Genomic DNA, 13,184 nt, shown 5'->3' with positions numbered 1-13,184 from the left:
AGTTTCAATCTCAATGATGTTGAGGTTGAAACTATTCCCGTGTAATTTGAATTTATGCCACTGAGTTCTGGAATTCTCTATAACTAATCTACTAAGCCTCATATACCTTTTCTGACAGAATCTGGATCATTGGATGACTTCACTACCAACAAATCTGTTATAATTATTGACTCTATGATTCCTTTAATTACAAAGCTGCTTGTGTATATGATTGATCTGATATCTTTGTCAGAAACTTCCTAATCTGGAATCTACTCTTTTTGATCTCCTCTGGCTTAAAAACCTTCAGCATCTCTCTACTAGCTGGTAGAGATGCCGAAGCTTTTGTATTACTGATGATCTTATACAACCTGTTCATTTATCTGCCAAAATAACAGGCAACCCTAACCACACATCTAACACTCTTAATCTTTTAATCATTAAGAACCATTCAGAGTACACAATTAATGTTGGTGTGACTTCGGATCACAAATGGTGACAGTCACTTCTCCAATGAATATTCTCAGCCTCTTGTTGTCTGGCATTACAAGGATGAAAAATGAGATGAACTGTGCTGATACTAAGTAATTTTATTGTAAATGGTTACAGCTTGTAAAGTAATCACCACAATACCAGTAATTAAAACATAAGGCAATATTTCAACATTCTGCTGAATTTCACCATCTAACCTGGAGAACAAAGTGTTTCTACTGAACTTTTATTGTCTTGTGACTTTTTTTTTTTTTTACATCTGATGAAGAGATTCATTAAAATCTTGACATATCACCGTGTGTTTTAAGTGCATGGTTACTCTGCAGGGGAAAACCAAACTGGCTTACGTTGATTTACAGATTTTATGGGCACCCTGTATGTTCTCTTTTAACCATTTAAAATAAAGCAACTTTAAATTTCATCACATGGGGGAAACCCCCAGTGCTGTCAGACAACTAACACACACAGTATAATAATTTGGTACATGGTATTTTAGACAAAGCCCCCAACAGAGTCATTTATACAGTGGTCTTTAGTCATTTCCAGCAAACTCAACTACCTGCAACACCAACCTGTTCCAGCAATCAACAACTCGATAGCTAAAAGAAATCCTACAATCTAGTCTAAACCTATTCCCGTGTAATTTGAATTTATGCCACTGAGTTCTGGAATTCTCTGTAACAGTGAAAATTCTGCAATCATTCATTTTACTAACCCTTTCAGAGCCTTATAAACCTTAATCAGGTGACCTCTAAGGTGTCTGGTTGCCAAGCTCTGTAGCCCATATAATTGGAGTCTTTCCTCATATGGTCGACCTTTTGCTGATCTCACCATGCCAGTTGCCCACCTTCTTTGGACCCTTTCAAGAAGCTCACTGTCTTTTTTCAGATGAGATCTCCATACTTCAACATAGGATTCCAAATGTGGTCTTACAATTGTTATACAGTGGAACTATGAGCCCCCCCCCCCCATATCTCTACAGGATAATGTTCGATAAATCATTAATAGGATATCACGGACTTTTCTGTCTGGCTGTTTACACTGCTCAGAAAACCATATCTGCCCATATTATAACTGCCAGATCCCTATCTTCCTCTACTTTATTCAATCCCACCAAGTGTATAATTTATTCTGGGCTTGCTATTCCCCAAGTGTAAGATCTTACATTTTGCTGCATTAAAACATAGCTGCTACTTTTCTCATCATTCTTGCAGCCTGTTCAAATCATCTTGAAGGATGTGCTGCTCATTAACTACTCTACCATTCTTTACATCTGCAAATTGTGATCAATGTCATTTATGAAAATCAGAAACAGCAGTGGCCCAAGACCTGATCCTTAAGGGACCCAACTTCTGACATTACACTAATCTGAAAAATATCCATTATTCACAACCCTCTGCCTTCTGCACTGCAGCCACCCAGCAATCCATCTTAGAATCTTACCAGTAATCTCAACCTGTTTAAGTTTTACAGCAACCTCTCACGAGGGATGAGTTAAATGCTAAAATCCAAATCCAAATAAAACTATGTTGAAATTATTCCCCAAATCCAGCTTATGAGTAACTGTGTCAAAATAGCTTACTAAATTAGTTAACACGATTTTCCGCTTAACAAAACCATGTGTGTTATTCAGAATGCCATATCTATCTAAATGTCTCTGGATTGCACTCTAAATCATTGCCTCTAAGATTTTCCCTACTGAAGTCATACTAACCGGTCTGTAGATACCAACTTCCCTGTTAGAGCTGCCTTCATGTATTGGTGACACTTGTCCAATCCAAATGAATTTCTCCTGAGTTCAAGATGCCCTCATAATTAACTTCAATAGTTCAATACATTCTCTTGCGGCCTCCTGCAAAATTACTGGGTATATGCCATCAACTCCAGGTGCCTTACTTGCTTTTATGATCAGAAGTTTTTCTAATAAACAGTCATTTGTAATTTCAAAATCACTAATTTTATATGACTCAGTCTCACTTGCACAGCCTCTTCTCAACATGAAGGGTCTTTCTTCAGTAAAGACAGATACAAAGTACCTGTTCAATTCATCAACTGGGCTGTCTAAGACTTTTCCACACCCAGTGCACAAGGGTCTGACATGATCTGATTTTCCCTTCCTTTTATTCACATACATAAAAAATTCATCTCCATTCTTTTCTCTCTTAGCCAGTGCTTTCTCATAAGCAGCCTTATACCTGTTGTAGGTTTCAGTACTTTCCATCCCTCTGTAACTGTCGCATGCTATCTTTTTCTGCTCTATTTAACCGGCCACTTCTGCATTCATTCATTTTGGTATCCTCCTCCTGCAATATTTTTTTGTGTGTTCTTGGCGTCTATGGCTTTTGCTTTAAAGGCATTCTATAATTCAAGTGTACTCGTTGTCACTCACCAGTCCACGCAATTAAAGACACCATATAGTTCCTAAACTGTCAAAGTCCCCTCCTTCCTCTTATAAAAAAAAAACCATGCCGTTACCTTTAACTACTGCAACTGATCACTGTGTGATCACTACCAGCCAATGGCTCCTGTATTTTAAGCCGTATGATATCTGATTCATAAGTAATGATGAGGTCTAGAATATTTTTACCCCTAGTATTATCTCTGACATGTTGATACAAATAATAATCATGTAGTTTATTTAGAAAAATGTTTCCACAAGGTCAGTTTCCCTTCCCACTTATTCCAATCAGTCTGGGGCAAATTCAGTTAACCTATAAAAAGATATTCACGCTTGCTTGCCCATTCGATTTGCATGTAAAGACTCTCATCATATTCTTCACAATCATCTGGTCTGTAGATTAACTCATTATACCTTTGCTTCTGACTAACTCACACCACACAGATTCTATGCTGGCAGACATAACTTCAAACTCAGCAAAAGCTCTTTTTGCACTCAGGCTGCTTTTGATAAGAAGCATAACATCACCACCCCTCCTATCTTACCTATATTTCTTAAATACATCATACATATCATAGTGGAACTCTTTGTCTCCAATTTCCAGGTGGCATCACTTTTCTATTAGCCTTATTATGTCAGCATTAGTTGTCATAACCAGGAGTTCAAATTCAGCCATTTTATTGACAACACTTCTGACATTACTTTAGACACAGTTAAGACTAAGTATTCTTCTATGGTTTACTACCGTGATGTACTCCTTGAAGTTATTTAGTCTTGTTTCCCTATCTTTCTCATTTGAAACATTGCAGTAGCAACATTTCAAATGAGTGGGATTTATAGCAACTGCAAATCAATAAAATGGTAAAGCAGTTGGTTTGGTTGGTGACATGGCAGCCCAGAGCACACATCCCAGCTTTGAAAATATGCATCTGCTCCATGACATGATCTTTGGTTCTACAGCAATGGAAGAGCAGCCTTATCTCAAAGAAAGGCAAAAATGTCAATTATCAGGAATTACACAATATCCCTGTTACCACATCTTTCTGCATTTCCTGATTTACTTATTCTATTGTTGATTTCCAATATTGATATTACATATTCATTTAAGGCTGTTCACATAAACACAGAAAGTCTATAATCTAATTTTTTTTGTCACTTTCTTCCACTTTCATAATTTTTGTTGGGTTTTGTGCAGCTAATTTCCATGGTCAAATTCTCCACAATGTTTATTTTATTCAGAGATTTTTGAAGTGTTTTCAGGCTACTAATTAACAGCACGATATCACCTGCATATAATAATGATTCAATTTTTACTTATCCCATGCCAAAATTCTGTCAACAAGTAACATAGCTGTCAACTTTTGACTTTCAAAATGCTTGAGATCAGGCATTTGTAAATAGGCAGAAATAGAAACTTTTTGGGCCAAAATAGGCAAAAAACAGAATAGGTTTATTTGCAAAGGCAGGAGTTTCTCACAAAAAACAGGATATTTTTTGTAAAAGGAAGACTTGTAAAGTCCATACTACACTAGAAATAAATTTCACTAAAAAATACACATTTTATATTAAAATACAACCATATGCTTGTTTATTAGTACGATATTGCTTTCGAACATTAACTTACTTAGGATTTACTATCTATGGTTCTGTTAGCACCACTTGATTATGACAGTTTCAAGACTTGCAGACCTTGTATTCTTTTCAGAAATGCTCAAAAGTTTTTTTTTAATAATAGTGGCACTATGATTCAGACTGTTATCCTGTCAAGAGAATTTCTAAAGCTTCACAAAAGATCTGATTTTTTTTTTAATCTGGTAAAACATTCTCTGACACTTGGCATTGCAATGAAAAATTATTAAATTCCAAGAATGGCATGGTATAATTTGTTAAATTCATGTTACCTTGTGAACTTGTGTCAGATTCTTTACCAAGAACCATTGTTCATCAATTTTCTTTCTTTTAAACTGATGAGAATGATGCTCAATCTGTTGCTTCATCCATTTCTTTATCTTTAATGACACTAAGAAGTACTGGAAACTTGTTCACACAAAAAAATGATACACTGCTAATTGATGATAGTTGTGTTACTTTGGCATTTTGAACAGACTTTTTGCACAAGTGCAGATAACTGGGAAATTAATGGAGGCACTGGTTAAAGAAGCACTGCAGGATCATCTAGAGAAGACTGCAGCTACAGTTCAGACACAGCTGTTGTTGTTTGGTTTTTAGGAGCATTAGCAACTAAGGCCATATTGCTCCGGGATATACGGTGGTCATTCCATGACCTTTCCGCATTCTCCATATTTGGTGGTGACGGGCTCGAACCCCGGTCTAATCAAGAAGCGTGTGCTACGCACTGCTGCTCCTTCCCACCTGGCTACGGAGGCGCCTTCAGACACAGCATGGGTTTGTTAAGGGGAAGTCTTGTCTGACCAATTTGATTGGATACGATGATGTGGTCAGGGCGCCTCCGTAGCCAGGTGGGAAGGAGCAGCAGTGCGTAGCACACGCTTCTTGATTGACCGGGGTTCGAGCCCGTCACCACCAAATACGCAGGATGCAGAAAGGTCAGGGAATGACCACCGCATATCCCGGAGCAATATGGCCTTAGTTGCTAATGCTCCTAAAAACCAGATAACAAACAAACAAACAAACGATGATGTGGTCACAAAGGAACTAGAGGGGAAAAAAATAATTTTGATATCATATACTTCAATTTTATGAAAACTTTTGATACTGTTGCACATGGAAGACTACTCTACAAACTGGAACAGTATGGAATCAGTAGGGACTAATTATTGTAAGGGAAAATTGCTGCTATGGATAAATGGATGGTTGAGTGGGAGAAGACAGAGTGGTAATCAATGGACGCTGCGCTCTTCGTGAACTAACATTATTAGTGGAGTCCCCCAGGGTTCGGTGTTGTTTTCTGCATTTATTAATGATATTGATGAAGGTATATCAAGCTTAATGCCCAAGTTTGCAGATGATACAAAGGTTGGCAGAGTTGTTAATGACACTAATGACAGTATGCTACTGCAACAGGATCTAGAAAAGTTAAGCAGATGGGCTGAGAGGTTGCAACTGAAGTTTAACATTGACAAGTGTAAAGTTCAAACATGGTGAACAACACATATTGGTAAATAACATTTTCCAGTCATCTATCAGATCAGGGTCACGTTAACACTACGGCCAAACCGGCCATGGCTGGGAGGTCTCACCCAAAGAGGGGCCTCATTTTCAATGTAAATATTTCTAATAATAATAAAAAACCAAGAAAACGTGTAACATAAAAGCATACTTAAACTTATATGCCTTTTTATTGTACAATTAATAAGTTAAAAGTTTCTCCATCAAAATTGTTTTTATTATTACTTTATTTTTCAAATTAAAAAATATAAAACATTTTTGACCTCTTATGTTACATTTTTATCAAGGAATTATTATTCACAAAATAATATTTGTATTTATATGTATGTGCAAATATATACATTAAAGGGGCCTCAAATTTAAATATGGCCAGGGCCTATTTCATCCTTAATCCGGCCCTGTATCCGATGTGAATGTGGCCATCAGATTGAAAAACCACGTGCTTTATAATGTTTTAGGGACTAATTATTGTGAGCTGCAGCACTTCCATAAAATATGATGGTAAAACTGCTCCTCGGGTATCATTCTTGTATATATTAAAATTAGTTCCTGTAATTTCCCCAAACTACTGATTCCCAGAATTCAGGTATGGGGGTCTATGTACTACTTTTCTGAGTATCCTACAGTCTCTTTCTGTCGATTTCTATGGTCTATGTGAATGCTTCCTGGCTTTTGTAGCACCATGGCATCATATGATGACTCTTCATTGAAAGTTGTTAAGCTTGTCTTGACTCAGCTCAAATATTTCGTTGTTCTGCTTATTTCTGGCATGAATGGAGCTGATTTTATACCTATGCCTGTCAAACAGATGGCAGGTATAGGTAATTTTTTCCAAATCCAAGGGAAGCCCAGGTACTTTTTGACAATATATTTCTTGTCTATTTCAAAGTTATTAAATGGTGTATTTTATGCAATGTTCATATGAATTTCAAATGGATTGGCATACCTGCTGAAGGGCTAATTCCCTTACTCATCATCCTTGTGCATATTTTTTTTAATATACACAGTAAACTATTGTTTCTGCATTTTTGAGGGCCCTAGCTGTTAAAAGCACTATAATTGGATCCCTTTTTTGGGGTCCGTTTTTCATATTTTGTCAATATGTTAGTAGATATGATTTTTCAGTTTTTTTTGTGTGTGTGTTTATGAAGCAACAGTTTATGTGTAAATTGAAAATTTGCACATTTAATGTAATATGCTTGCTCTTTTTTGGCACTTTCAAACTTTTTTGCATGCTATTATAAAGAATGAAAAATTTTAAAATAATTTTATTGAATTAAATTGCTGTGATGTTGAACACAAGCAAAAGAGACACTGATTACTGTATCAGAAAGTGGACAAAACAGTGTTGAATTAAAAAAAAAAAAAAAAAAAAAATCCCACCGTGGAGAGTGTGTGAATGCAATAATAATAAATGAATAAATACGCAATTTTTAGAGACTAGTCTTTCTATCCTCGGAGCCTCAAATTAAATATGAAATAACTAATCCATCAGAAACAATTTCCAAGAAGCAAACTGCACCACGAGACCACAGACAATTCTTAGAATTCAGTAGTAGAATTAACCTAAATCTGTCTAACATTTTTTTTTTTTTTCTTTTTGTTTTCAGAAAAAAAAAAAAAGTTGGTAGGTACGATAATGTAGGAAACCATAGTTATGAATATAATGAGATAATTGCAGCATTTCTATTTAAATAAGGTGCATTACTGTTATGTGTATACCACTGGCTGATTTAAACAAAATAGTACACTTTTTTTTTATTCATAGGAATATAATATTTGTTAAAACTGGAAACACTAATTACAACCTTACCTAATGGAATAATTTTTATAAGCTGCAATAGCCAACTCCAATGCTCTTATATCAAGTGTAGCCTAAACAGAAATAATTTTGAAATTCAAACAAATATATCTTAATACTATTTAATACTAACACTTTCCATTAATAAAGTGGTATATATACTTTAAAAGATTAAAGAAGTATTATATCCCATACTTGTTATAACAAAAAAGTATATTGTTAAAAATATATATATAAATATACAGGGTGATTCACTACCAGTGCGACAAACTTGCAGGAGGTGTAGGGGGCACAAAGACGAATCGGAATCACATAGCATTGCAGGGTCCGAAATGCCTTCGTCATGCGGTAGAGGATGTTGAACGGGAGGTCGCTTGAACAGCGATCCCGCTGGAAGTCAGCATTTGCGAACTGTTTCTGTTGAAGAAACCAAGTAGCAAAAGTCCTTCAGAGTGGATAATCCACAGGCTCCAATGATTGGACGCATTGCAGATGGTATGAACTCATTTGGTTTGTTGACAGTATCCTCCATACAGTGGATTGGGAAATACCCAATCGTTGGCCTATCGCTCAAGTACTCGTACTCGGATTGCCTCCTGCAAGACGTAGGACATTCTCCTCATTGTCTGGCGTCCTCGTCGTTTGCTCTCGATTCATGATACCTCTCGTGAAACAACCAGTCTCACGTAACCTATGCACACGTGTGAAAATCGTATGATGAGGAGCACACCTGTGCGGGAAACGTTCCTGGTACAAGTGCAGAGCGGCGTGCCCATTACAGTCCGCAGCTCCATATGCAAGGTGCATGTCGGCCAGTTCAACATTTGAATATTTGTCCATCCTACTGCCTCAGGAACCGGTTCGCAAATGCTGACTTCCAGCGGGATCACTGTTCACGCGACCTCCCGTTCAACGTCCTCTACCGCATGATGAAGGCATTTCGGACCCTGCAATGCTATGTGATTCCGGTTCATCTTTGTGCCCCCTACACCCCCCCCCTGCAAGTTTGTCACACTGGTAGTGAATCACCCTGTATAAACCAATATTCTTAAAGTGACACAATTGGTTATAACACATTTTAAAATCTCTTAAATTAATTATGAACACAGGCAGCAGCACACCAAACCTATAAGGAAAATTGGTCCAATGTAAAGTCAAAATGCATACACTGCCCTGCAAATTATTATGGATGGATGGCAAACTTCAAAATGACTAGTCAAAACATGTCACTGTTAGCCGCATCCAAAGGAAAACCATACAGCTACTATCCAAAGCTCTGTGATCAAAGCAAATGTTCCTGTCTGAAACAGAACCAAAAAGTGGAAACATCACTCCAACAAATTATTAGTGATTTTATAGCCTCTTAGAGAGATTTACTGTAATATAAATATCCCAAAGAGATCCACTATGCTATATATTATGTAACAAGTTTTATGAAGAAGGCTTCTATGGCAGGGTTGAGAAATACAAACCATCATCAACCCCCATCAATGTTGAACACTATTTTGTACAATACAAATATCAGGAAAAATAGTGTTCACTGAAGTAGTGGTCTCTGGACATTTCCAATTGGACTTGGACTGTTCACTGATGGCTAACTGTTGTGTACTGTATCATATCAGATACCAAACTGATAGTCACTTCAAAGTCATTATATGAGAACAATCTTACGATCCCGAACATACCAGAATCAAAACTGATATCTTATTTCTTGCCTTTGATTTTGATAAACTCTTTTTTTATTTTCCTGAAATTATTAGATTACTTTAAGAAATGGAAAATATTTTTTTGCTATACGGTAAACCCCCGCTATTCGCGGTATCTGTATTTTCGGTTTCGCGTATTTGCGATCGCCGATTTAATATAAAATGAAACCTAAAAAAATGTGAATTTTAAAGCGCCATGAATATTTTCCGCCATAAAAAAACATGAGCGTGGCTAGAATTATCTTTCCCGGTCAAAACAGCGCTCAGTGGGTGGGGGAAGAGGGGTGACAAAATCGCGAGCGTGGATGTTTCTTGCTAATCCTTGTTCAGTATGTGTTATGCGTTTGTCATGGAAGGTTTCGTCGTTTGCTTTTAATTTATATGCTTATAAATTGAATAAATTTATCAATTTATAAATTGATATGCTTACAAAAATGATAAATCTACCGTTTTGCAGTGTAAAACAGACTTTTTCGAGTGTGTTAACGGAAGAAAGTGACTTTATTGTGGACAAGTTCTTTCTAACCCCTACAAAAATATGGCTACGAATAACAAGAGAAATGTGAAAATATCAAAGAAGGTGATGACATTAGCGAATAAAATTGAGTTATTAGATAAAATTTCTAATGGTGAAAGTGTCTCCTGAGTGGCAAAACATTATAAAATCAATGAGTCAATGGTACGATCAATCAAGAAATCGGAAGAAAAAATCCGCCGTAGTGTCTGTGAAAATGCGCTAATTGCTTCAAAAATTTGCTCTGTAACTCGTGATGTTAAATTAGAAAAAATGGAAAAAGCTTTAAATCTGTGGATAGAAGACCGAACTCAAAATAAAATTCCGTTAAGTTCACTCATCATTCGTGAAAAGGCAAAACTCCTTTATCAATAGTTTAGCGAAACTGATAGCACTGGCGGGATAAGTTTTTTAGCCAGAAAAGGCGCTGGTTTGAAAGATTTGTTTGAAATTTCTAATAAATATTACATTTAATATTAAATTGTTTCTTATTTTCATTTCGATGCCATATGCTTGCATTTCACTATGTACTGTCTATGTACATAGTTATATTATGAAGGTACATATAATACATACATAGACAAAATTTTAGACTAGTTTTTCTTATATATTTCATACTTTGGAACGGAACCCCTTTATTACTATGGGAGCCATAACTCAGTATTCGTGACATTTCTCAGGAACGTAACCCCCGCAAATAGCGGGGGTTTACTGTATTACTATTTTTCACCTTTGTGAAGTTCGGTATCTACTTCACCAGCCATTTTTCCTGTCCTATTGCTGGGTATCATTATGGCTGATCTTAATACACATGTTTGGCTATTTTTAGGCACATTATCATATAAAGTTTACTACGTCCAACAGATAGGTTGCTACTTTCCAAATTTCATTAGAGGCTATTAGTGTCTTACATAAGCTCCAATTTCATTTTACCTTGTGTGTTTCGGGATTTCTCTTAGGCAGAGTAATAGTCATTATGCACAGCACATAAATTTAATTTCATTGGTTTATAATTATGTAAGTATACTGAGCAAATGCTATCTCAAAGTTAATTTTACAAGCATTTACATATAAAAATTTCATGTCTATAATGAACATGCATCACGGATATACAGCTTACGTAATACTCAACTTACAGAAATTTGACTTTATGTAAGTTTTTGCCAGCCGGTGCAAACTTAAAATCGTGGAAACGTATTTTGCATCCCATAGGAATAAATGGTATCTTGAAAATATCATAATGTGAACCCAATAATACATTGTGCTTTTTTTGGTTATTCATTCCAAGCCGACCGGACTAGCTGGGTGGGTAAAGTGCCTGCCCGGCAACCCAAAGGTCGCGGGTTCGAATCCCACTTCGGGCTTGGATCAAAGTACTGCAAAAACCTTGGGAGGTGCATTATGGCCACAGAAGCTGATGCGCCAACAACTACCAGAAAAAAAAAAAAAAAAAAAAATTCATTCCAAGACCTTGGAAGTTGAAATTTTTGCTATATAACTAAGCTATTTATCTCTCTAAAAGGTCATTTTTATAATGGAAATTGCACTACACTTTCATTGTTATCATATGTTCCATTATAAGAATCAATTTTGAATGCCTTTGTGATATTTTTCTAAAACACGTTTCTGGAGGTCACTACCATAAAACAATAGAAACAATTTGCACTTTCCAGTTAACGCAATCTATTATAAATGGGTAGTAAACTCGATTTTATTGCATTTGCGATAATACCGATAACTGGAATTATGTGGGTTTTTACATTGCGGTATGATGGTGAAATGAGTTTCCATTCACTGAAATCTTCAATCATAAAAAAAACATAAATAAAATTTCAGAATCTTCTCTTCATTCCTATTTACTTATTACAATGGTGAAGGGAAAGGGATCAATGGAAAGTGCAAGTGCTGGCAGTGCTAGGAAACGAAACAAAATTGATTTAGAAATGAAGATGATTAATTAGAGAAGTACGAAGCAGGACAAAGTTTATCATCTATTGCATGGAATTAGGTCTCTCTGCTTCAACAGTAAATACTACTTTAAGCGACAGTGTGCATATAAAATAATACGTTAAAGGATCAATGCATTTAACATCAACAGTGATCACAAAACAGCATTCAGGTGCTATATCAAAGATGGAAAATCAGATTTTCCATCCATATGCCCCAGTGTCCAATGGCCATTCAAGCAAAAGCAAGAAGTATTTATGAAGATATTAAGGATAAGTATGGTGAACCCCAAGCCAAGTTCGTGGCAAGCAATGGGTGGTTTAATAGGTTCAAGCATCAAGCTGGTTTTCAAAACATTAAAGTATGCGGTGAAATTGCCAGTGTTGATTCTGCAACTGCAGAGAAATTTTGTGATGTGTTGGAAAAAAACCCTTCTAAATCTCCACAGTCCTCAACTTCTGCAGCGGCATGCTTATCAACTGGAGAGTTAATTCAGGCAACGATGCTTGAAAGGTAAAACTTGCTGCCATTATGCCTGTTTCCTCTCTCTTTTTGTAATTTTATAATTTTGAAATATTTGTAATTTTGTACAATTTTGTAATTTTTCCTGTGCATGAGATAAAAACGTTGAATAAAAAATTCTATTTACATGTTTGTCGAACATTTCTTTTTTTGCTTCAGTCAAATTCAGTGCACATAGTTGCGAGTGCTGCATAAGCATTTAAGGAAATTCCGACTTATGCAGAGTTCTGCAGAACGCAACCCTTACGTAAGTTGGAGAGTGGCAGTACTGGGTCAACTTGGTCCATTCGTTTCCAAAGTATGGACTACAGAGCTACTATGTTTTCTTTTTAGTGGCATATCCCTCAATTTATACCATTAAATTTTTATAAGTAACAGGAACTTATCCAAGAGCAATTAATGCTAGTGTTCGCTTTCTCTCCTATCTTCCTAAACAGACAGGCATCGTGTTTGTACGTAGCAAACTCTCAAAGTAGATAAACTGCCATTGTTTTAATTATATCTCATATTGTGAAAACCTTCACGAGTTGCCATGATATTGCACTACCTCGAATAAGTAATGCTTCACCAACGGAGAAGACTAATGTTACTTATTCTCGGTAGATACTACCACCCAGACGGCACCGTTTCAAGGCTCATTGGCCTCTCTTCGGTGGGCGGTTATGTACCCTGGTG

At 36.3% G+C, this 13,184-nt stretch overlaps 1 protein-coding gene across 1 annotated transcript in view; it reads right to left on the bottom strand.

The window, feature by feature from the left end:
• Sec5 (exocyst complex component secretory 5) overlaps positions 1-13,184 on the bottom strand; it is a 444,876-nt gene that overhangs the window by 15,336 nt on the left and 416,356 nt on the right. The window contains exon 25 of the mRNA XM_090380740.1: positions 7,833-7,894. Coding sequence (XP_090236866.1) covers positions 7,833-7,894 — 62 coding nt within the window. The remainder of the gene's footprint in view (positions 1-7,832; positions 7,895-13,184) is intronic.

The sequence above is a fragment of the Mastigoproctus giganteus genome, chromosome 9 (assembly GCF_048544385.1).
Source record: "Mastigoproctus giganteus isolate SK-2022 chromosome 9, ASM4854438v1, whole genome shotgun sequence".
In the NCBI taxonomy this organism is placed as follows: Eukaryota; Metazoa; Arthropoda; class Arachnida; order Uropygi; family Thelyphonidae; genus Mastigoproctus; species Mastigoproctus giganteus.
Note: the sequence above shows the minus strand (reverse complement) of the source record. Positions and strands in the feature narration are given on the sequence as shown.